A 26,165-nucleotide genomic window follows, 5' to 3' on the forward strand; every position below is an offset into this window, starting at 1 on the left:
AGTATACTAGTTTTTGTAATTGGATTTTATATATATATATTAAAAAAGGGTTAAATCAATTGGTGTTTGCCTTGTAATGAGTTGAGGTGGAGGGAGTCTCAGCCAGTTCCTAGTAGCCATCACAACCCACCATCATAGTTGTCACCACTTGGCAGTCTCAAAAGAATGGAAAGCCATGGAACCCCCTTCCTTTAGGGGATAGGTGAGGCATGTTGGCAGGACAGTGTGCAGGAAGGTTTGAAAGCTATTGCTTGAGTGTTGCTGCTCTGTGGACAGAGAGGACTTTGGCCACAATGCCTTCGTCCCACACTCATCAGTAGTTCTGAATTATCATGAACAACAAGGCAAAGTTAAGTTGTAATGTTAAAATCCTGGCCATGCTTCCTGATCCTAAGTAACATTTTGTACAAAGATGGAGGAGAGAGTCATTAAAACAATTTCTTTTTGGCAGATTGAAAAATCTAGAATGGCAGGAGAACAGAAACCATCCTGCAATCTTCTTGAGCAGTTTATTTTATTAGCCAAAGGCACCAACGGATCAGCCCTGACTGCTCTGATAAACCAAGTGCTAGAAGCTCCTGGGGTTTACGTCTTTGGAGAACTGTTGGAGTTAACAAACGTGCAAGAGGTAAGAGTTATGGTTCCATCTATATTTTCTCCTTTTCCCCTAAGTCCTGGTTTAAGGGATCTCCTAGGAATTTCCACGCATGTAATAAACTAAGATGGTAGAATGCTCATCCAGGGCAAAGCCTGACATAATTTACCACAGTTTTCCAATGCTTCTGTCATTCCCTAAGTCAAAATGACAGATTTACAGATCTTGAGGACCTGGTGTACATGAGGGCATCACTTTTGTCTTATGTGTTTTGATTTAAATATGGATGTTAAATTTCATTTAATCAGCTAATCAAGTAGTCGAAGGAAATTCCCATGCTGCAGCGTGGCAGCTGGTCTGCACGGGGAACTGGTTTTAAAAAAAAAGACAGCAGCACAAAGTGTCAGGGGCTTCCCAGGAGTGGGGCTGGGAGTGCACTGGCTGTGCTAAAATTTGATGCGGTTACACAACTATTCAATTACACATTATCTAACATCCCTAACAGAGGTTAGTGTGACAACTGTTGCACTATTTGTTTGAGAGAAAGTATAGAACTTCCAGAAACAGACAGTTTTAAAATGCTCTAACCTGCTTTGTTTTGAGATTTTGTCATTGTGCAATTTAACTGTGTCAGCTTCCCAGTCGCTAGTAAAGATTCTTAACTTACCAATGCCATAATCTGCTCAGCAGTCCTATGATAAGAACACAAGCCGAATTCAAGAGGACGTTTTCTTCATTTTATCTAAGCTATTACATGAAGTAATTGACTACGTAAACTAAACTCAAATTTTAATACATGGAATTGTCATCTTTATCCTGATTTTAAACTATTGAAATGTAGTGCTGATTACACAATGTTGAAAAGGATCCAGTCCTCTGAAAGTAGCCCTTCTTTCATGTATTTTTTAAGTTACATATTATATGTGTAATTAAAACCAGCACTCAGGAGAAACTATACCAGTTTTTTGGCTGACAAAAGATCTCTTTTACTTTCCTCCTCTCCAGCTTGCTGAAGGGCCTAATGCTGCTTATTTCCAGTTGCTGAATCTGTTTGCCTATGGAACGTATCCAGATTACATCGGTAAGAGATTGCATTAAGCAAATGCTCTCAGAACCTGGCAATGATCGAAATGGCTGAGTGGGATAACGCAGTCTAGGGATGTTAAGAAGTAGGTATTTCACTAATCGTGTAGTCGATAAAAATTCTATCAACTACACAATTAGTTGATAAGGGAAGGAGCTCAATCCCGGCTTGCACTGGGTCTGGGAGCCACCCCTGCTGCAGCTCTGTGGGCTGGCAGACCGGCTCCTACTACATTTAAATTGCAGAGCTGCAGCAGGGGTAGGTCCTGGACCCACAGTGAGCTGGAACTGAGTAAGCCTGGCTCAGTCCCGGCTTGTGCTGGCTCCAGGAGCTACCCGCACTGCAGCTTTACAGCTTAAATGTAGTAAGAGCCAGGCGGCAGGCAGACCAGCTCCTACTACATTTAAACTACAGAGCCGCAGCGAGGGTATATTCCTCACTCGGTGCGAGCTGGGACTGAGCCAGGCTTGCTCAGTCCAGGCTCACGCCAGGTACAACTGCCCCTCTCCGTGGGGGTTCCCAGCGTGGAGCAGCCTCTGCCCATGGCCAGTCCTGGCCGCCTTGGACAGGGGCTGCTTCGTGGCAGCAACCCCTGTCTGTGAAGAGTCCTGGGGAGGGGGGGGGGACTGTGACACCTGCAGACAGGGGCTGCTGCCAGAGCAGCCTCCCCCCATTCCCCTGCACTGCTGCCTCTGATTGAGGCAGCAGTGGGGGGAGGAGGCAGCACTGCAGAGAGAGGGGCTGGCTCCCCTCAACTCCTGCTTCTCCCTTCCCCCCTTTCTGTCTCTAATACAGAGGCGGCGGGGGGGAGGGGGAGAATGCGGGTAGTTGAGTAGTTTACTCAACTAACTGATAAACCTAGGTTTATTGGTTACTTGACTACTCGCTTACATCCAATCTTTTCAGAACTAGCCTGTGCAGCTCTTCACTTATTTTAAAAAGTCATGAAAGACAGGAGAGATTCCAGAAGACTGGAAAAGGGCAAATATAATGCCGATCTATAAAAAGGAAAATAAGGACAAGCTAGGGAATTACAGGACAATCGACTTATCATAACTTCCGTACTAGGAAAGTTAATGGAGCAAATAATTAAGGAATCAGTTTGCAAACATCTGGAAGATAGTAAGATGATATGCAACAGTTAGCATGGGTTTATCAAGAACAAATTGTGTCAAACCAACCTGATAACTTTCGTTAACAGGATAACATTCCTTGTATATAGGCGAAAGCGGTAGATCTGATATATCTTGACTTCAGTAAAGCTTTTGATTCTGTCCCAAATGACCATCTCATAAGCAAACTAGGGAAATGCAACCTAAATTGAGCTACTATAAGGTGGGTGCAAAGCTGTTGGAAAACCATTCCCAGAGAGTAGTTATCAATGGTTCACAGTCGTGCTGGAAGGGAATAACAAGTGCAGTCCTGCAGGGATCAATTCTGGGGCCTGGTTCTGTTCAATATCTTCATCAATGTTTTAGATCGGGGTGGGGAACCGAAGGCCCGGGGGCCAGATGCAATCCCTGGCTTGCCTAGATCTGGCTCCCCCCAGCATTGCGGAGCCCACGCTGGCGGTGGTGGGGGTTTTTTGTTTCTCGTTTACGTACAGCCTCTGACTGATTTTTCTGTGGATCAGTGGCCCCCCGACCCAAAAAAGGTTACCCGCCTCTGATTTAGATAATGACACAGTACACAAAATTTGTGGATGACACCAAGATGAGAGGGGTCGCAAGTGCTTTGGAGGATAGGATTAAAATTCAAAATTATCTGGACAAACTAGAGAAATGGTGTGAAGTAAATAGGCTAAAGTTCAATAGGGGTAAATGCAAAATCTCCATTTAGGAAGAAACCATTAAATGCATGCCTGGAAAGAAGTACTGTGGAAAAGGAACGAGGGGTCAAAATGGATCACAAGTTAAATATGAATCAACGGTGTGACACTGTCACAAAAAAAAGATATGATTCTAGGATGTATTAGCAGGAATGTTGTAAGCAAGACAGAAGTCATTCTTCCACTCTACTCTGAGCTGAGTAGGCCTCCATCAGAGTATTGCATCTATTCTGGGCGCCACATTTCAACAAGATGTGGACAAATTGGAGAAAATCCAGAGAACAACAAAAAAACAATTAAAGGTCTAGAAAACAAGACCTCTGAGGCAAGATTGAAAACAGTGGGTTTCTTTAGTCTGGAAAAGTGACTGAGAGGGGACACAACAATTTTCAAATACAAAAAAGGGTGTTATAAGGAGGAGAAAGAAAAATTGTTCTCCCTAACCTCTGAGGATAGGACAAGAAGATAGGACAGCAAGGGAGGTTTAGTTTGGACATTAGGAAAAACATCCTCTCAGGTTAGTTATCAGAAGGGTAGCCGTGTTAGTCTGAATCTGCAAAAGCGGCGAGGAGTCCTGTGGCACCTTATAGACTAACTGCAGTGTAGGAGCATAAGCTTTCGTGGGCAAAGACCCACTTCGCCTGACGAAGTGGGTCTTTGCCCACGAAAGCTTATGCTCCTACACTGCAGTTAGTCTATAAGGTGCCACAGGACTCAGGTTAGTTAAGCACTGGAGTAAATTGCTTAGGGAGGCTGTTGAATCTCCATCACTGGAGATTTTTAAGAGCAGGATAGACAAACAGCTGTCCGGGATGGTCTAGAATAATGCTTAGTCCTGCCATGAGTACAGCCGGGCAACTCAAGGTAGCCAACTTACCCAACAATGTCTCTATAAATGTGGCAGGTTGAAAGGGTCTAAGAGTAAAATTCTGTCTGTGGTAGGCTTTCTGCGTGAGAAATCTTTTTTTCAACTGACTATGGAAGAAGAGCAATAGCCAAACGGTTACGGGTTGGTGTAGATGATTAGAATGGGCATTTTACTAGCCTCTCTTGAGCTGAGTCACTGTGACATGAATTGACTTGCAGCGGTATTTTGGTGTCTCTTCCTCATGTTCAAAAGACACTGATTCTGCAGAGGACAAACTCGCCATCTGTTTTGAAATTAGGGAATCTTCCCATTCAGAGGTTTGTAACCGAGTCTTGAAAATCCGTTCTGAACAGAAGTTGGTAGATGGGGTTTGTGTCACCTTTTACATTCACACCAAAAGGCACAACTCTCAAATGCACATGCAGTTGTGTCCTGGATGTGTGTGTGTTCAAACACAGTACTTGCATGCATGCCTAAGCTGTTAGACAAATCGCCCTTTTTTATGTGCAAAAGTCTAGTCTAAATGTGTAGTTTTGATAATGTGTGCAAATTAAGTGTAGTTTTGATAATGGATGCAAATTAGGTACACATTTGCACATGCATTTCACACACAATGACACGTGCTTGTCTTTGGAAACTGCTCCACCTTGTATCTGTTTAAATAAAAGCATTGCATCTACTAGTGAGTTCTTAGAGTAATTTTGAGTGTTGCAATTTCACTGGGTTGAATCGCTTTTCTCCACTTGAATGGCTTAAACATCTTAATTTGTTTGGGAAATATTTGGCAGGAACTAAATCTGTTCTGTAATCCAGGTTTTGCTATGTTTTTGGAATACTGAGAAAATGTCTACAAAGGGAAGAATCTCAAAAAAGAATAGCTTGTCTAGCTGGCCTTAAAGTGGGCCAGAGAGCGTTCTTGCTTGGCATTGGCTGAACTCAGGAATGGTGTTATGCAAATGACCCATCTTGCTCTTAGGCTTCTGTAACCTCTACATATGGTAAAGCAAAGACATGTCCACCAGGATGTAATCACTTGTATATAACTCAGAGGCACCCAATCTGAATCAGGAGAGGATGTCTGCTGGAAAGTGCATTTCAAGCTTGCTGTGCCTTTTGTGCTTACACTTCAGTTCAGACAGAAGGCAGTACTTAATATTTGTGAGCAGCAGCCTGAATCCAGAGTAATACAATGCCTTACAAAGAGTTCTGTCCAAGATGTCTTGATACCCATCATAGTAATATCTGAGCACTTCAGTTGTAAGCTCTGGAGAACAAATTGAGTAGGTATATTGAGGGACGGGGGGGGATTTTCTGTAGATATGGAGCCAGAACAAGCTTCATTACTTCTCTGCAGACTGTGGGTCTCTAGGATGTGGTTAGTTAGAGGACCTGTCTGCTCTGCATGGGTGTTAGATCCCAGGGCATGACCTGGAAGAGTAGGGATTTTCACTAATATCCTTGCCTTAAGCCTCCCCTTCCTGCATGCAGCAGTTTTCATGATGCAGGACAAACTAAATGTACAGTCATAAGAACGGCTGTATTGGGTCAGACCAATGGTCCATCTAGCCCATATTCTCCCTTCAAAGAGTGGCAGGTGCCAGTTGCTTCAGAGGGGACAAAGAGAAGAGGGCAATTATTGAGTGTTCCATCCCGTCATCCGGTATCATCTTCTTGCAGTCAGATATTGAGGAACCCTGATCACCTTGAGTAACAGCCGTTGATGGACCTGTCTTCCAGGAACTTATCTAATTCTTTTCTGAATTCCATTCTGCATTAGGCCTTCACAGCATTGCCCAGTGATGAGTTCCATAGATTTACTGTGCGTTGTTTGAAGAAGTACTGTACTTGATTTTATTCATTTTAAACCTGCTAGCTGTTAATTTCAGTGGATGACACCTAGTTCTTGGGGTATGTGAAGGTGTGCATAACACTTTTTTAGTCATTTTATCCACACTCCTCCCAATTCCACAGACTTCTGTCATAAATTGTTTGTCTTTAAGGTGCCACTGGACTTCTTGTTATCCCCCTTCTCCTAAGATGAACAGTTCATCTTTTGAATCTCTCCTTATATAGAAGCTGTTCCATGTTCTTAATAATTGTTATTGCCTGTCTCTGTATTTTCTCCATTTCTAATACAGGTTGGACCTCTCTGGTCCGGCACCCTCGGTACCTGAGCTGTCCCGGACCAGGGATTTTGCTGGACCAGGGGAGGTCAGTGCTCCCCTGCTGGCTGCCCTGCTCCCGGGCTCCTCTCCTTGGGGCTCCCTGCCCTGCCGCTGGCTTCCCTAACATTGGACTGGCACACTCCCACTCAGCTGTCTGCCCAAGGGTCTCCTGGGGCTCCACTGCTAGGGCTGGCCCCACTGCTGCTCAGGATTCTGGCCAGCAGCCTCCACCACCCCTTCTTCAGCCATGGGGTTCCCTGGCAGAAGCTGCCCAATCACCTTGGCCCCGCTGCCACCAGTGGTTTGCTGGGATTCCAGGCTGGAGGGTGCGGGCCACGGGTAGTCCTGCAGCAGACTGGTTCCCCAGCTGGAGCCAGGACTCCCCGGTCACCTGGCTTCATTATTGCTGGGGGTTCCCTGGCTGGGTTGGGAGCTCCCTGGCTGCCGTCTGGCCCGCTAACACCAGGGATTCCCAGGCAGGGCAGGGGCTCCCCGGATGCCTCCTGGTCCAGCCTGGGCTCCCCAGTCCCTACATTGCTCCCACCTCCTCTGGGGCTCTTTGGTCCAGCAACATCTGTGGCCCTGCCAGACCATGGATGTTGCCGGATTAGAGAGTCCTGGATTTGGGAGGTTCAACCTGTAGATCTTTTGTGAGATGCAGCAACCAAAACTGCATGCCGAATTCAAGGTGTAGGCATACTATGGATTTATACAATGGTATTATGATATTTTTCTCTTAGAATGGTTTCTAACGTTAGCTTTTTTGATTGCCACTGCATGTTCAGGAGATGTTTTCAGAGAGCTAGCCACATCACTCCAAGATCTTTCTTCTAAGTTAGACTCCATTATTTTGTATGCATAGTTGGGGTTATGTTTTCCCGTGTGCATCGTTTTGCACTTATCAGCATTGAATTTTATCTACCATTTTGTTGCCCAGTCACCCCGTTTTGTTAGGTCTCTTTATATAACTCTTCGCACTCTGAAATTCTGTATTGTCAGCAAACTTTGCCATCTTACTGTTTACCCTTTTTTCTAGATCATTTATAAATATATTGAGCAACAGTGATCCCGGTACAGATCACCAGGGTACCCAGTTGTTATTTACCTCTCTCCACTGTGAAAACTGATGATTTCTATCTTTTAACCAGTTACTGATTTGTGAGAGGATCTTCCCTCTTATCCCATGACTGCTTCCTTTGCTTAAGAGTCTTTGATGAGTGACCTTGCCAATGGCTTCTGAAAGTCCAAGTACATTATAACCTTTGGATTACTCTTGTGTAAATGCTTGTTTGACCCCCTCACATAATTCTAATTATTGGTGAGGCATGCTTTCTCTTTACAAAACCTGTGACTATTCTCCCACATACAGTGTTCATCTATCCATCTGATAATTTGGTTTTTTACTTGGGTTTCAACCAATTTGCCTGGTACTGAAGTTAGGCATACCAGCCTGTAATTAGTATGGCATACCAGCCTGTAATTAGTACAATGGCCTCTGGAGCTTCTTTAAGAAATCTGTCTTATATTAACTATCCTCCGGTCATCTGGTACAGAGGCTGATTTAAGCAATAGCTTACATACCACATTTAATAGCTCTGCAATTTCACATTTGAGATTCTTTGGAATTTTTGGGTGAATCCATCTTGTCCTGGTGACTTATTGCTGTTTAATGTATCACTTTATTCCAAAACCTCCTCTATTGACACCTCAATCTGGGGCAGTTCCTCAGATTTGTCTCTTGGGGGGGAGGAAAAGGCTCAGGTGTAGCAATCTCGTGCACATCCTTTGCTGTGAAGATCAATGCAAAGAATTGATTTTGCTTGTCTATAAAGACCTTGTCTTCCTTGAGTGCTCCTTTGATTATTTGGCAGGCTTCCTGCTTCTGGTATACTTAAAGCAACAAGTTTCTTAACTTTTTGTGTCTTTTGCTAGTTTCTCTTCAAATTCTTTTTTTGGCTTGCATAAGTATACTTTTACATTTGACTTGCCAGAGTTTATGCTCCTTTCTGTTTTCCTGAGTAGGTTTTGACTTCCAGTTTTTAAAGGATATATTGTCTCTAATTCAATCTTTTACTCAGCTTAGCCATGGTGGCATTTTTTGGTCCTCTTTAAAAAAAAATCATTTTGGATATAGATATAGCTTGAGTTTATAATACCGTGATTTAAAGAAGTTTCCATGTAGCTTGCAGGCATGCGCTTGTGACTGTAACTTTTCATTTCATGTAATTGGTCTCATTTTTGTGTCGCTTCTCTTTCTGGAGGTAAAGTCTGCTGTGGTGGGTTTCTTTGGTATTTCCCCTCAGAAAGATGTTAAACTGAATTATATATGGTCGCTTGGACACTTCATGAAGCATTGTGCAATCCTTTGGAAAGTATTAAAAAGTAAGATAGTAAGGGAAAGTGTAATATAAAAAAAAATCCCCCCAAAATGGGAAAGGGACAGAGGAGCCCAAAATGGAAAGGATTGGGTGAGATGGATGAGATGGGTTCCATGTGGGCCAGTCAACTTCAGTGTCACTGAAATGTTAAATCTTTCATTAACACACACATTCCAAAGAATGCCTATGCTTTTGAAAGTAGCCAGCCTCCCTTCTATTTGTGAATACGTTAGAGGCTTGTGGGTACTGTTGGGCTGGGATTGCCCTAGAAGTATCTAGATTAATAATTTCTCTCTGTGAACTTGATTTTCAGAGAAGTAAGCATCATCCACATTTTACAGCTGGTGAAATCAAAGTCCAAGGCTTTATTAGCATGAGCTTACTGAACGAGGACAAATAGTTTGGTCCTGGAAACAAAATATTAACCATATGTCTTGGCAGGATTTCACCTGTGAACATGTGCATTATGTTGTTTTTGTGGGTCTAGTTTTGGAACAGACTGACTTGCTTTTTAATTTAGCCTATGTTTCCCCACGGACGTGGTCCAGCTGTTGCATTTAGCAGCACTGGGTCCTCATTAGCACTCCTACATAGCAGAAGGAGTCGTTAGTGCTACTGACTTCTGGGGTGCAACTTGGTCAAAAACTTTCACCTGAAAGTTTTGTTGAATTCTTGAAGGAAATTCCATAACTCTGTCCTTTTTTTTTTTTTTTTTTTTTTGAACAGCAAACAAGGATAACCTGCCAGAGCTAACAGGGGCCCAGAAGAATAAGCTGAAACACTTAACTATTGTAAGCTTGGCTTCCAGAATGAAGGTAAGGTACAGAAGTCTTGGCAAAGTGATGCCAACCATTTCTGCAAGTGGCATCCAAGTATTGTACGTGGGTGTGTATTAGGCTGCATGTGTGCTCTGGAAAAGCTGTGACTTGAAAATTACCTACAATGTACAGCAGTCCCCCTGTATTCATGGAACTCAGTAACTTATAATGGATTTTCAAGGAACGAGAGCTTGGAGTAGCTGAAGAACTCTATAAGTGTGAGAAATGGGCCTTCTGGAAGGAGTTTAGATTTACTAATGGAGATGGGACCCTCTGGTCCATCTGCCTCTTGGATGGTAGGGATGTTGCTATCGGGTAATTGAATAGTCATGTAACCGCATGAAATCTTAGCGGTTGCACGAGTATTTGATAGACCCCAAGGGCGGGCCTGGCAGCACAGGGGGAGCTGGTCTGCAAGGGGAGACAGTTTAAAAACCAGCTCCTCACACAGACTGGCTGCCAGCTGCCCTGTAATGCTGCCTCTGGTACAGAGGGATGTGGAGCATCCTTTGTCCACAGGACGCTCGGACCCCCGCAATGGCGGGGGGGGGAGACGCAAGTGGCATCACGGAGCAGGTGTTGGGGTAAACTGGCTTTTAAGCTGACTCCATGGTGCCCACCCCCATGCTACTGCCTCTATCTTTTAAGCCTGCATCCCTCCCCCACACCAGCTCCTGCCCCCGCTGCCTCTGAAACAGAGGCAGCAAGGTGGGGGAGGGGGAATGCATGTAGTCAACAAAATTAACCAATAAGCCTAGGCTTATCAGTTTATCATATAGTCAAGTACATGTTGACATCCCTAGTTCGACGGGGGCAGGTGAGCAAAGCCCACAGGTAAGTGCTGAATGTGCGGGACTGGGAGATGGGTTGGAAATGGGGGGGACTACGGCCTATAATGGCAAGGAGAAAGGAGGGTCAGGGCACAACAGGGAGGCAAGATCAGATCAGTATCTTAGATGCCTATATACAAATGCGAGAAGTATGGGTAATAAGCAGGAAGAACTGGAATTGCTAACCAATAAATACAACTATGATATCATTGGTATTACAGAAACCTGGTGGGATGGGACGCATGATTGGAATGTTGGTATGGAAGGGTACGGCTTGCTCAGGAAGGACAGACAGGGAAAAAAGGGAGGAGGGGTTGCCTTGTATATTAAAAATGTACACACTTGGACTGAAGTGGAGATGAACGTAGGAGATAGCTGTGTAGAGAGTCTCTGGGTTAAGCTAAAAGGGGTAAAAAACGAGGGTGATATCATGCTAGGAGTCTACTACAGGCCACCTAGCCAGGTGGAAGAGGTGGATGAGGCCTTTTTTAAACAATTAACAAAACTATCCAAAGCCCAAGATTTGGTGGTGATGGGGGACTTCAACTATCCAGACATATGTTGGGAAACTAACACAGCGAGGCACAGGCTATCCAATAAGTTTCTGGACTGCTTTGGAGACAACTTTCTGTTTCAGAAGGTTGAAAAAGCTACCAGAGGAGAAGCTGTTCTGGATTTGGTTTTAACAAATAGGGAGGAACTAGTTGAGAACTTGAAAGTGGAAGACAGTATAGGGGACAGTGATCACGAAATAATAGAGTTCATGATCTTAAGGAAAGGTAGAAGGGAGACCAGCACAATTGAGGTAATGGATTTCAGGAAGGCAGATTTTGATAAGCTCAGAGAACTTGTAGGTAAGGTCCCATGGGAAGCAAGACTGAAGGGAAAAACAACTGAGGAGAGTTGGAAGTATTTCAAAGGGACGTTGTTAAGGGCCCAAAAGCAAACCATTCCGCTGTGTAGGAAAGATAGAAAATATGGCAAAAGACCAGCTTGGCTTAACAAGGAGATCTTGCATGATCTCAAAATAAAAAAGGAGTCATATAAAAAATGGAAACTAGGACAACTAACAAAGGATGAATATAGGCAAGCAACACGGGAATGCAGTGGCAAGATTAGAAAGGCAAAGGCACAAAATGAGATCAAACTAGCTACAGGCATAAAGGGAAACAAGAAGACCTTTTATAAATACATTAAAAGGAAGAGGAAAACCAAGGACAGGGTAGGCCCACTGCTTAGTGAGGAGGGAGAAGCAGTAACAGGGAACTTGGAAATGGCGGAGATGCTCAATGACTTCTTTGTTTCGGTCTTCACCGAGAAGTCTGGAGGTGTGCCTAACGTAGTGAATACAAGCAGAGAGAGGGTAAGTTTAGAAGATAGGATATACAAAGAACAAGTTAAAAATCACTTAGGAAAGTTAGATGTCAGCAAATCACCAGGTCCTGATGAAATGCATCCCAGGATACTCAAGGAGCTGATAGAGGAGGTATCTGAGCCTTTAGCTATAATCTTTGAAAAATCATGGCAGACAGGGGAGATTCCAGAAGACTGGAAAAGGGCAAATATTGTGCCCATCTATAAAAAGGGGAATAAAAACAACCCAGGAAACTACAGACCAGTCAGTTTAACTCTGTCCCAGGGAAGATAATGGAGCAGGTAATTAAGGAAATCATATGCAAACACTTGGAAGGTAATAAAGTGATAGGGAATAGCCAGCATGGGTTTGTGAAGAACAAGTCATGCCAAACTAATCTGATAGCTTTCTTTGATAAGATAACGAGCCTTGTGGATAAGGGAGAAGCGGTGGATGTCATATACCTAGACTTTAGTAAGGCATTTGATACGGTCTCGCATGATATTCTTATTGATAAACTAGGCAAATATAACTTAGATAGGGCCACGATAAGGTGGGTGCATAATTGGCTGGATAACCGTAGTCAGAGAGTTGTTGTTAACGGTTCTAAATCCTGCTGGAAAGGGATAACAAGTGGAGTTCCTCAAGGGTCTGTTTTGGGACCCGTACTGTTCAATATCTTCATCAATGATGTAGATATTGGGATAGAGAGTACGCTTATTAAGTTTGCAGATGATACCAAACTGGGTGGGGTTGCGACTTCTTTGGAGGATAGAGACATAATTCAAAATGACCTTAGCAAGTTAGAGAAATGGTCAGAGGTAAACAGGATGAGGTTTAATAAAGAGAAATGCAAAGTGCTCCACTTAGGAAGGAACAATCAGTTCCATACATACAAGATGGGAAGCGACTGTCTAAGAAGGAGCATGGCGGAAAGAGATCTAGGGGTCATAGTGGACCACAAGTTGAATATGAGTCAACAGTGTGATGCTGTTGCAGAAAAAAGCAAATATGATTCTAGGTTGTATCAACAGGTGTGTTGTAAGCAAAACTCGTGAAGTCATTCTGCCACTCTACTCTGCGCTCGTTAGGCCTCAGCTGGAGTACTGTGTCCAGTTCTGGGCGCCACATCTCAAGAAAGATGTGGAGAAATTGGAAAGGGTACAGAGAAGCGCGACAAGAATGAATAAAGGTTTAGAGAACATGACCTATGAAGCCAGGCTTCATGAACTGGGCTTGTTTAGTTTGGAAAAAAGAAGATTAAGGGGGGACATGATAGCGGTTTTCAAATATCTAAAAGGGTGTCACAAGGAGGAAGGAGAAAATTTGTTCCTCTTGGTTTCTGAGGACAGGACAAGGAGTAATGGGCTTAAAGTGCAGCAGGGGAGGTTTAGATTGGACATTAGGAAAAAATTCCTAACTGTCAGGGTGGTCAAATATTGGAATAAATTGCCAAGGGAGGTGGTAGAATCTCCCTCTCTGGAGATATTTAAGAACAGGTTAGATAGACATCTGTCAGGGATGGTGTAGACAGAGCTTGGTCCTGCCTTGAGGGCGGGGGGCTGGACTCGATGACCTCTTGAGGTCCCTTCCAGTCCTATTATTCTATGATTCTATGATTCTAGGTAGGGTGGGGTGGGAACTGACTGTTTTATCCTTCACAATGCTGCCACTCAAACCCACTCTCCAGAACTTACTGTAATAAAAGCTTATCGTCTTATGTGTGACATAATCTAATAGTAGCTGCCTCCTTTGTTCCACTCACTCACTGTTTATTGTACACATCCTGCAAGTAAACGTTGGTTTGATTGCATGTTTCTACTAGTCCTACTTCCAGTCTAAGCTCAGCTTTCCATTCTGTGCCTAGGAGTGACTGTTTGTTCTTGGATTTCCTGTTTCTAGTGCATTCCTTACTCTGTGTTGCTCAAAGATCTGGACATGAGGAATCTGAGGGAGCTGGAAGATCTAATCATTGAAGCTGTGTATACAGACATTATTCAGGGGAAACTGGATCAGCGCAACCAGGTGCTGGAGGTGGATTTCTGTATCGGCAGAGACATTCAAAAGAAGGACATCAGTCATATTATTAAAACGCTTCAAGAATGGTGAGCAGGAGGCTCTTCTACCTGTTTAGGAATGTCTCAAAGGAAATAGCTCATCCTGTTCTTTCAGAATCCTATAAGAATTAAAGGTTGGCTTAGTTTCAGTATATTCCATTTATTAGTACTCTTATACCATTAAAAGTCCCCTCCTGGACAAAAACCTGACATCTTCCCCTAGCCTTTCCTAGACAGCCCTCCATATAATTTTGGAATCCCAATGTGGCCCTCAGGCCAAAAAGTTTGCCACCCCTGATCTAGGCAATTAGATGTTTGTCTAATCTACTCTTAATCTCCAATGATAGAAATTCCAAAACCTCCTTAGGCAATTTATTTCAGACTTAACCAGCCTCACAGGAAGTTTTTCCTAATATCCAACCTCAACTTCCTTTTCTGCAACTTAAGCCCATTGCTGCTTATAGAATCCTAGAACTGGAAGGGACCTCAAGAGGTCATCAAGTCCAGTCCCTGCTCAGAGCAGGACCAAGCACTGTCTAGATCAGGGCTATTCAACATGTGGCCCACAGCTTGTTTGTTTGCGGCCCTCAGTGCAGTTTGGGTTTATGCGGGGCTCAACATGCAGCCCACAGGTGGGAGCTTTTGAACATGGCCTCCACCGGGAACACACTCCACAATGGCGAGGCATCTCCCAGGTGGGATGAGCATTGAAAGATGCAATTGGACAGGCTGGGTGGGATGGGTGCAGGGTGTCAGCATTTCTAGCCCCTAAGAAGGAGGTGCCAGGAGTGCTGGGGCATTGTGTGAAAGAAGCTATTTGCATATATATTTGCATGTATATGAAACAAGACTTAAGTTGAGGCCCTCAGCGTGAGCTGTGAGTAACATTGTGGCCCCCGGGGCTTCCAAAGTTGAGTAGCCCTGGTCTAGATCATCTCTGACAGGTGTGTGTCTAACCTGCTCTTAAATATCTCCAGTGATGGAGATTCCACACACTCCCTAGGCAATTTATTCCAGTGCTTAACAGGAATATCCAGTGATCACAGGAAATTTTTCCTAATGTCCAGCCTAAACCCCCCTTGCTGCAGTTTAAGCCCATTGCTTCTTGTCCTATCCTCAGAGGCAAAAGAGAACAATTGTTCTCCCTCCTCCTTGTAACACCTTTTTAGATACTTGAAAACTGCTATCATATCCCCTCTCACTTTTCTGTTTTCTAAACTAAACAAGCCCAGTTTCTTCAGCCTTCCCTCTTAGGTCATGTTTTCTAGTCCTTTAATCATTTTTGTTGCTCTTCTCTGGACCTTCTCCAATTTCTCCAAATCTTTCTTGAAATGTGGCAGCCAGAACTGGACACAGTACTCCAGTTGAGGCCTAATCAGTGCAGAGTAGAGCGGAAGAATGACTTCTCGTGTCTTATTCACCACACTCCTGTTAATGCATCTCAGAGTCATGTTTGCTTCTTTTGTGACAGTATCACATTGTTGACTTATTTAGCTTGTGATCCACTGTGACCCCCAGACCCCTTTCTGCAGTGCTCCTTCCTAGGCAGTCATTTCCCATTTTGAATGTGTGCAACTGATTGTTCCTTTCTAAATGGAGTGCTTTGCATTTGTCCTTATTGAATATCATCCTGTTTATTACTTATAGAATGCCACCGTCTTCCTTCTCTTTGTCCACTAACCCTTTGGTGATGAGAATTACTCAGACAAATCTTACCAAACTGTATCTTGGAGTCACGGTACTTTAAACTTCACTTCTGAAGTGCTTCAGAAATCTCTGTAGGCCTCCCTTCATTGCTGGAGATGAAACAGACCTCATGCTTTTGGCTGAGACCATTTTACTTTGATTATTCTAGTGTATTTTTACCATTTTTCTAGGAAACTGCCTTTCATTTCTTCCTGTAGGATTCCTCCATTACCCAGAGGAGTTGCCATTTTTCTATGTCACAAGGACTGTGACTAATTCCCACTTTACTACATAATACAGTCGTTGTCTAGCTATTATGGATGCATTAGAAATAACTAAGATTAAGTAGCTGGGTAAGTGTGGTAACTTGGGTCACTTAGTTTTTCTCCATTCCTCTTCCCTACCACCTCCCCTCTAAGGAAGTAGTGCAGTAGCTTCTTGGATCTTTTTGCATTGCTTGAGTCCCTTTCTATTCCTTCCCACTTGAGTACCTTTTCCACTGTGATTGAAAGTTGAGACCTTCTTTGAGAGCATGCCTACATGTACCAGCAGATGGGCACTGTGGTGATTTATTTACAGGTCTAGTGGACACATGCTAAATAGACCATTGATTGCTCTCTCCTTGATTCCAGGACCCTAGAACAGGAAGTGTAAAGAAAGTCAGAACAAGAAGCATAAAGGAAGTCATAGTGATAGAAATTTAGCCGTGTTAGTCTGGTGTAGCTGAAACAAAATACAGCTCAATGTAGCACTTTAAAGACTAGATCTGCCCTTAGTGAAGGAGTGTTCTTGTCATCCAATTTGTTTATTTCTTAGGGGGACCTTATCAGTGTCACTCTTAGGGTATGTCTACACTGCGCGGCTATTTCGGGATACCAGAGGTAAAATATTTTTCGAAATAACAGGCGTGCTGTTTCGGCATCCCCTGTAACCCTCGTTTCATGAGGGTTAAGGGATGTTGCAAAATAGTGCATTATTTTTAAATTTGGTGCTGTGAAGACACTCCAAATTTCAAAATAAGCAATTTTGAAATAGAATTGAAATAAGATATGCAATTTGTGTATCTTATTTTGAGTTTAGGGTGTTGTGTAGACGCACCCTTATTTTCTGAGTAATTAAAAAACCCAAGTTTCTAATATATCCCCTTTTCAGTAGCAATTCCTGCTCTTTGAAAAAAGTTTGAACATGTTTTTTGGCTTCTTTGTGGTGAATCTAATAGGATCTAATAGAGCAATTCCTCCAGACATGCTGGGACCAGCCTCTGCTTCCTCTCTGTTCACACACCTGTTTACTACCTCTCTTGTTTCAGCTTTGGCTCTGCTGCTGCTGGCACATATTAAATTTCAGGGCACAAGGAAGTGTGTAAATTCCTTTTAGACTGACCATCAACGGAGCAGTGAAACTGAGTAGGTGCAAAGTAGTGCTGTGAGACACACAGTAAACAGACTGAAACAGAATAAAACATCTTTTCCCTCTAAGTTCTTTCATCTCTAATCATCTTAGTTGCTAATGTAAATATAAGTCCCCAGACTTTTTCAGACAGAACTGTGATTCCCCCTCCCCCCAAAGTGAGTGTCCCTTTCAAGCAATCCAGCATTGAATGCATGAGTGTTGTTCCATTTTCAGGTGTGATGGGTGTGAAGCAGTTCTGTTAGGAATTGAACAGCAAGTGCTTAGAGCCAATCAGTACAAAGAGAACCACAACCGAACTCAGCAGCAGGTCGAGACAGAGGTAGGTGTGGAAGCTCTCCTGTCCGCTCTGGTGATAAGTGTGTCTGATACACCAAGTTTCTTGTGGTGAATTTCTGTGCTTATTAAAGTGAGAAACTAAGGGGCTTGGCTCACTCTTAATGTGAGCAGGACTCTTGTAGCCTTCCCTTGCAAAGATTGAGGGATATCAGCAGTGCCGTGCAGTAGGGAAGTGAACGACTAGTTGACTATCCGATAAGCAAATGCTTATCGGATAGTCAACACACTAGTGAACTAGTCGCTTCCCCCCTTGCTGCCTCTATCAAAAAGAGGCAGCAAGGGATGAAGGGGGAAGAGGAAGGGTGGTTCAAAGCGGCAGCACCGCATAGAGCCTGAGTGCCAGACCCTGGGCTCCATGTGGCATTGCCGCTTTGAAATGCCACATGCAGCCCAGGGCCAGCTGGGGAGTCCCCAGCTGGCCTGGGCTGCATTCCAAAAGCAGAAACACTGCATGGAGCCTGGGGTCTGCTGTTTTGAAACACCACGAGTAGCCCGGGTAGCTGGGGTCTGTCACTTTGAATGCAGTGAGGTGCTCAGGGCCAGCAGTGGAATGCTTGAGTCCCCCACTGGCCCTGTGCTCCCTGCAGCACTTTTGCCTTGAAGCCCTGGAGCTGCTGCTGCATTTCAAAGGCAGAGGTCCCTTTATTGACTAATCGAATAGTCAATGCAAATTGCATCAACTATTCTATTAGCCAATTAATCTAAATGTAACATCCCTACTTTACAGCACTACCTGCAGTTCAGCCAGGGCTTCTGCTTGCTAGCCAGAGACTGACAATCATGCCCGAAAAGGTGTGCTAGTCTTGTGATGATGAACCCTCTAGGACAGATTCCTCTTTTCCCCCCCACTATACTTACCTTCGCTGATGAGCAAAACCGGGTTTCTGAGTCTTCCTTTATAAACTTGCTTGGGAGTTCCTTGTGTTGCTTTGTTAGAAAACTATTTTTTTTAAAACACAACAGTAATCTGATGTTTCTGCAACTATGGATTTCAAAGTGAATAATGAAAATCCAGAAAGAATAAGAGCAAATAAAAATAAGTCCTGTGGCACTTTAAAGATTAACAGATTTATTTGGGCATAAACTTTTGTCGGTAAAAACCACTTCATTAGATGCATATTGCATCTGAGAAGGTGGTTTTTAACCCATGAAAGCTTATGCTCAAATAAATCTGTTTGTCTTCATTGTTTTTGCAGATACAGGCTAACATGGCTGAGACTTATTGTAAAATCGCGAGTATAATGTGCATCTATGCATAATGCACACCTACCTTTTAAACGTCAGAATCCCAGAATAAACTGAATTCTTATTTATAACGCGCACTCCGACTTTGCCGTATTTTGTCTTGCCTTTTTGTATTGCCGGGTAATCACGCGTGAGCGCATGAGTATATAGTGCGCGGCGTTTCATGCTCTCTTTGGGATGCCATGAGTTGTCGGCGATCTTACACGACCGCTGAAAAACTTAGTTGTTAGCTATGCTGAGGCTCATGGCAACAGAGCTGCCCAGCCATGAATTTGATGACATAGCAGAGTCTAACATTCGGCTTTGGAGATGGCAGAAAGAACACCTGCAAGCGCTGCCTTGGATGAAGATGGCTGAGCGAGGTAAAAGCACTGCATATCCTGAGTTGAAGGCCAAGCTGGTTGAATGGATTGCTGAGCGTAGACAGCAAGGCGGTGGTGTTAGCATTGTGGAGGTTAGATGAAGACTTTGACCATTGCCAAAATGTGCGCTAACACAGCCGGGTTTAAAGCTTCGTATGGCTGGGACGATCAGTTCATGAATCGCCATGGCCTATCGGTCCGACGCTGAACAACAATCACACAGAAGCTACCCATGGACTCAGACACCAAGTTACTACAGTTCCAAAAGTTTATCATAAAACTACACAAGCAGCACTACTACGTCCTTTCATTAATTGGTAACGCAGATCAGACACCATTAAATTTCTATAATCCCTACGACAGAACGCTTGAAGTGAAAGGTGCCAAGACCGTCTCCATTGCTACCACAGGCCATGAAAAGTCTAGGTTTAACGTAATGCTTTCTTGCATGGCCAACGGAATGAAGCTGCCTCCTTATATTGTGTTCAAGCGCAAGAAAATGCCAAAGAATGTTATATTCCCAAACACCGTTCACGTGCATGTTCACCCTAAAGGCTGGATTGACAAAGCTTTAATGCTTGATTGGCTACAGATGGTTTGGGCAAAGCGGCTGGGTGGACTTATGAGAAAGCGGTCTCTAATAGTTTTGGATGCATATCGGTGTCATCGTATGCCGTCCATAAAGAAAAGGCTTCAGCAGGACAAAACAGACTTGGCAATTATTCCTGGTGGAATGACCAAAATGTTGCAACCGCTTGACATGACAGTTAACAAGCCATTGAAAGATGCACTATGCAAGAAATGGAACACCTGGTTGTTGGAAGGTGAACATACATTTACTGCAAGTGTACGTATGCAAACACCGATGCTGCAAGATGTTACCCAGTGGATAGCGGATGTCTGGCTTGAACTTGATCCCGTTATGATAAGGAAGGGGTTTCTGAAATGCAGCGTCTCTAATGCTATGGATGGCAGCGAGGATGATGCCCTGTGGATGGATCCGAGCAACGATGAATCGGCAAGGGTGAATTACCGGTATGCGAAGATGACAATGATTTGTATTACCTGGATGAAGATGTCGAGGACTATACCCCGGAAGATATTGCTCGTCTGTTCGAGGAAGATTCTAACAAAAGCGAATTCGAGAGCTTCGAAGATGAGTAGAAGATCAATTAACATATTTGCTTGTTTGCGCTGCAGGGTTGATTTCATTTGTTTAACTTACCTTTTTCATAGAATCATAGAACCATAGAGCTGGAAAAGACCTCAGAAGGTCATCAAGTCCAGCCCCCTGTTCTAGGCAGGACCAATCCCAACTAAATCAACCCAGCCAGGGCTTTGTCAAGCTGAGACTTAAACACCGCTAGGGATAGAGACTCCACTACTTCCCTAGGTAACCCATTCCAGTGCTTCACCACTCTCCTAGTGAAATAGTTTTTCCTAATATCCAACCTGGACCTCTCCCACCACAACTTGAGCCCATTGCTCCTTGTTCTGCCATCTGTCACTACTGAGAACAGCCTCTCTCCATCCTCTTTGGAACCTCCCTTCCGGAAATTGAAGGCTGCTATCAAGTCCCCCCTCACTCTTCGCTTCTGCAAACTGAACAGTCCCAACTCCCTCAGCCTCTCCTCATAGGTCATATGCTCCAGCCCCCTAATCATTTTGGTTGCCCTCCACTGGACCCTCTCCAATGCGTCCACATCCTTTTTTGTAGTGGAGGGCCCAGAACTAGACGCAATACCCCAGATGTGGCCTCACCAGAGCCGAATAAAGGGGAAACTGTATATAGTTGCTTGTCTGTGCTAATAAAAATCAACTTAACCTGTGTTGTCCAGCGATTAATTAACTGCCGCGGAACCGCCAAATGAAAACTTAAAAAAAAAAGCCTCCTATGGCTAATGCGCACCCCGACTTTGACGCTAAAAAAAACAGGAAAAAAGTACGCATTATACTCGCGATTTTACGGTAAGAACAAATAATTAATGTGAACCTAGAATGCTGTTGAAAATGTCTCCAGAGCTATTCCTAGCCATCCCTCTGAATTCCATCTCAACCGGAGAAAGTGCAATATAACTTTTCCTCAGGAACCCAACATTTTAGCTGCAGAAGGTGCTTTTGAAAACTGTTTCCATTGCTGAGAGAGCCTCATTTGTTAATCTTGCAAATATGGACAGCCTCTTGCCATCCCAAGGAATGGGATTACAAGGGATTACATTTTCAAAAAATGGCTAGTGATTTTGGATATCCAACTTGAATTCTCTTAATAGAGGTTTGTCATTCACTGGATGGGTCTTAAATGGCCCAGACTTTCAGAAATAGTTGAGAGTGTCAGTTTGAGAACCCCTAAATGGTACCCAAAATCCTGAAATTGCTTTTTGGGAATTTGAGTCAAAATGTTTTTCCCCTAAATGTTATAATATCCAGAGATGGTCAGCAGAGGGCAGCATAAGCATGTGGTTTTAGTCTGCTGATTGTATTTGCTTGAGAGAACAAATCGTGACTAATACAACTGCACAGAGGTGAGAATAGTTCTCCTGGAATTAGCTGGAGGTTTATTTCTTTCAGCCTTCTGCGTCGCTGCAGGTGCACACTGGCCTTTCAAAGCTGTTTATAGTCGGTGACTTGGCTGGTACCCAGGATACATTGGGTTTGTCATCTGTTTCTAGCCCTGAGGAGTCTGGGCTCTTGACTCCTATGTTCATTTCAGGCTACACTTGTCAGTTCACTAATTCTTTTCGTGGCAACCCCTCAAGTGCCAGTGTTTGCAGGGTGAGGGACCATGCAGATGGCACTTCCCACTGTTAGCTGATGCATGTGCTTGCTTGTCAAACACCCCCAATGTTGGAGGGTAGCCTTCATTCCTACCATTAATCAGCTGGCTGATAGCTCCAAGTACTTGTACCTTCCCTTCATTCTGCAGAGCTGTTCTACGTGGGTTTTTTTCCTCTGTGCATATCCCCAGATACTCCCTGTCTGTAAACAGACACTGAGGGGCTGCAGTCACAGTAGAAAGTCTTGCTTGCTTGTCACTGTGCTACTCCCAGAGTGTAGTAACAGATATCTGCAGCTGCCAATTGCCTCCAACCCAGGTGCAATGTAGAGTATTACTAGGTCAGGTCACCCACAGGTTGTTAATGCTGACAGCTAATCAACTCAAATCTAGAGGGTTTAATGTGTGTTTACAGGGAGATTTGTATCCACTCTCAGAACTCAAGGGCATTTCCATTCTATGTGCAGCAAGGGACTTCCTCTCTGCTATGGGGTGGAAGAAGTAAATGCTGATTCGCTGTCTCTTCTCGTCCAGGTCACAAACATAAAGAAAACCTTAAAAGCCACGGCCTCGTCGTCAGCACAAGAGATGGAACAGCAGCTGGCAGAGCGAGAGTGTCCTCCCCACGCAGAGCAAAGGCAGCCCACAAAGAAGATGTCCAAAGTCAAAGGGCTGGTCTCCAGCCGCCACTAGAACCTGCCATGTAGCCATCACTCAGCTATGAATGATGCCAGAAGGAGCAACAAAGGCCTTGTGTCTCCTTTTCGGTGGGTTCTGGGCCAGTCCTCTCCAGGCTGGCAAATAAAAAGCCCTGATTTGAATTCAGCCCCTAAGTGGCCATGCCTGGCTACAGTGTGCAAATCTCATTCATGTCCAAGATGTCACCTGCTTTCCTAAGCCTTGCAAGAAGGACTTTCAGGCAGAGATCATTCCCCTGGGGTGCAGAAAACCCCTGACACCAGGGGAATGGAATCTCTGGAAGGTTTTGCTCCCTCCCAGCCGGCCTTCCTGTGCTCCCTCTTGTGAGGAAGTGGCTAGGCTGATCTAGCGCTCAAGAGAACTTCTTCCATGGCAAATCCACTGACTCCCAAGATTGGGACTTTGCTGTTGAAGCCAGGCTGGGGGAGAGGAAGCTACCTACACAGATCTCTCCAGTCCCAAAGGGAAGGCAAAAAATTTCCAGGCCAGGAGCTTCTCTACGCTGAAACCTTGAACCTTCCCCATGCCCCCAGTATTTTTATTCACACTCTACCTCACGCTGTGACGGGGAGATCCAGTGCTGGGCTGCGTTTACTAATCTGTTCACTGCCCTCACTAAGCCTATTAATTGGCCACTGATTTAAAGAAATAGTCTCCAGCTGGGAGGCTTCAACGCGGCGAGGAAGAAGCAAGCTGCTCTCTCTCGAGCGCTCCGTATCGCAGGTGGCTGGGGACCTGTTGGAAGTCATGGTCCTTTTCACTGTCTCTGCCTCCCAGGGCTGCTTGCGAATTGTTCCCCTCTTGAAATCTTTAATGCATAACACCTTCTCGCCCGTGCCAACCGATGAACTTTGGTGTGGAAGAGGAGCTGCTGTGACCCGGTAGCAGGCCAGTGACCCAGAACCCGCTGACAGGCGTGGCATCCCCTGCTGAAGCGATGGACTTTACTAGCCTTTCTGAACTTGAACAGTTTCAGGTTGTATTTTACTCTTTTTTTTGTACATTGTTGTGATTCTAAAGCATTTCAGCCTTTGTTTGGTTTGCTGTTTGTTACAGGCTCACTTCAGGGGACTTGTACCTCGTGGGGGAGGTTGGTGGCTGTATTTGTTTTTTTGTTCTTGTTTTTTTTAAGGGGAGGGCAGGGTAGAGATCTAAACTGCAATTCATACGAAAAAGTGCATTTTGGAACAAATTAAATGCTGATTTAATGTAAAAGTGGAGTCTTGGCTTTGGAGCAGCTGTGGGCAAACATGGGTGAGGCTACTTGGGTGCGGACCCAGCCCTCGCAGCTGGCTCATTGGAGCACCCTGCTGACACCTGACTCCATGTTGACACACCCCTGGCAGGCAGGGAAGTGTCCTTCCCACTTTACAGATAGGAGCTGAGGCCGAGAGAGATGCAGAGACTTGCCCATGGCCATGGAAGTGGTCTGTATCAGAGCCAGGGCCTGCACCCAGGTCTCCTGGGTCTTATCCTCTAGGTCGGGCTCAAGGATTGAGGCTGTCCTACTTCACTGTCCTAGTCTTTGCAAAGTGTGTGCCTCCTCGGGAGTGCCTCTCAGCTTGTCTGAGCACTGCTTTACAGCCTGACCCACCTCCCTTTCAGTTCACCTATCCGCTCTGCAGTGAGAAGCAGCTTCTGTGCTGGGCATGGCCAGCTGTGTGAGCAGAAGCTCATGTCAGCTGGGAGGGCCAATGTGTCCTTTGGTTCGAAGACTTCTCTAGGGGTACGTGGGGGTGGGACCTTGCTGTAATTCAACCACCAGCCGCTTCAGCTGGCCTTTCATAGGCGTGTCCCATGCAGAACACATCTCCTCCTCTTTGTGGTAGCTTGAATTTTTTGCTTTTTGCACCATCCCGTCCTTTAGCCCAGACTCTGTTCTAGGGTTTGACCTAAATCTGCAGAAGTAACTGACTCTTTTCACCTACGCACAGACACAACTGCCGCTAATAGTGGAGGCAGGGGGACTATCCAAATTACCTTCAATCTGAAGTGGGAGGAACAGAGCAGCCTCCATCCCAACAGCCTCTGGATTAGCTCCTGTTTTCCTCTCCCCCCTCGCAATCAATTAAAAAGCCCCAAGTGCTCTTGACTGATACTGTCTTGACGAGCCTAGAGCACGAAGTCATCTCTGTAGCCTTTCAGCGTATCCCTTCCCCAGGCAGCAGCTGTGTCACATTGCCTAACTGGCTGTGCCTCTGCTCTGCTCCCTGCACCCTTGCTCTGTGGCCTCTGGGGGTGGGTCCAGTTGGATTTTTGTGGTGTGTCCCCCACTGAGGAGTTCTAGGTAAATCACTGCACCGCCACCGCAAACTGTAGGTCATTGTGCAAAACCTCCATCCCTGCAAAAACCAGCCTGCGAACTGGTGCCCTAACGATGACAGGGCGCCACGGCCGCGTTTTCAACCTCAGCTACCATCCTCTCCTTTCTACGGCTCGCTCATGTCCCAGGCCAGCCTGTTTGTGAGGAGGCAGGTCCTGGAAAGAGGCTTAGGTCTTCAGGAAGCAGCGGTGTGCCAGGATCATGCCGGTGAAATCGACATGAATTGGCCCTTTTCGTGCTCGTTGCGAGCCTCACCCGCTGTGCCACACTGAAGAGCAACAGCATCAGTCTGCTGAAGCCTCCTCACAATTGAGTTTTTTACGATCGTGGTGCAAAAATCGGAAAGCCCCTGTGGGATGCTTAGGCCTTGTTTTCCCTGCTTTGTGCAGTGCCTCTGTGCAGCAAAGCACAACTTGTTCCTTCTGCACACTACGGCGAGAGAGATGGGGCTGGAGCTCCTGGGGAAGCAAGCAGCTTGGCCCAAATGGCTTGTGTGCTTGAGAGTAGAGCGTGTGCTGTACCGAGGGAAACGTAATCTCTGCACTGAGTGCTCGGTCTGAGGCAAACCTTGGGAGCTGAAATATGGGATGTGGGGGTGTGGCTCGGTAGTTGGGCTGGGAGCCATTCTGGGAGCAAGGGGACAGTGTGGCCACAAACAACAGGGGAAGGATGCAGGGAGAGCAGTGCAAGGCGTATGGGAACACCCCACGGCTACCATGGATGCTGCAGCTTGCAGCGGGGCAGAGTCAGAGTTTGGACAAGGAGCCTGATGTGGCGCTGGATGCTGAGTGACAGATTGATGGGCTGGAGAGGGCAGGTGGAGATGGGGGCGGAGCTCTGTCTCCTCTTGGCGAAACATACAAGCGGGAAGTGGAAGTGGTTTTGTGCTGTGCCGTAAGTGATGTGAAAGCAGATCCGTTGGGCTCGCCTGCTCTGTGCCAGCCTACGCTAGCTGCCCCTGCCAACACATGGCTCGCCCCACTCCTGTCTCCCAGTGTTGAGGATAGCATCATGCCTTGCTCCAGGCAATGTTCACAGCAGGCCCGCTGCAGCTGTGCCTTGCTTCAGGATGGCAGTGGGATGGCAGCCAGGCTGTTCACAGGAGCTTCCATTTGCCTCCCGCAGCTGCAAGATGCCAAGACTGTGAAAGTTAGAGAGACAAAATAAAGGGAGCTGCCTCCTCCCCTCCCTTCTCCATCGGTGCTTGTCGGTCTCACGTCGTATTCTCTGCTTTCCCTTTCATTGGCGCCTGTTCGCTCTGGAGCTGAGCACAGGGAACAGCAGCGAGGAACACAGCCTATTGTCGCACTAATCGGCAGCTGTATCGCGGAGCTGTGCCTCCTCCCAACAC

At 45.3% G+C, this 26,165-nt stretch overlaps 1 protein-coding gene across 3 annotated transcripts in view; it reads left to right on the forward strand.

Annotated features, from left to right (window-relative positions):
- COPS7B (COP9 signalosome subunit 7B) overlaps positions 1 to 23,706 on the forward strand; it is a 40,241-nt gene extending 16,535 nt beyond the window's left edge. For all 3 annotated transcript variants that reach the window (XM_025179168.3, XM_075938152.2, XM_006138437.5), the window contains exons 2-7: positions 452 to 628; positions 1,601 to 1,676; positions 9,645 to 9,733; positions 13,823 to 14,025; positions 17,290 to 17,395; positions 22,327 to 23,706. In XM_025179168.3, the coding sequence (XP_025034953.2) occupies positions 452 to 628; positions 1,601 to 1,676; positions 9,645 to 9,733; positions 13,823 to 14,025; positions 17,290 to 17,395; positions 22,327 to 22,485 (810 nt within the window). In that variant the 3' untranslated portion in view covers positions 22,486 to 23,706. The remainder of the gene's footprint in view (positions 1 to 451; positions 629 to 1,600; positions 1,677 to 9,644; positions 9,734 to 13,822; positions 14,026 to 17,289; positions 17,396 to 22,326) is intronic.
- The last annotated feature ends 2,459 nt before the right edge of the window (positions 23,707 to 26,165 follow it).

The sequence above is a fragment of the Pelodiscus sinensis genome, chromosome 10, assembly GCF_052426305.1.
Source record: "Pelodiscus sinensis isolate ZL-2025 chromosome 10, ASM5242630v1, whole genome shotgun sequence".
Taxonomy (NCBI): Eukaryota; Metazoa; Chordata; order Testudines; family Trionychidae; genus Pelodiscus; species Pelodiscus sinensis.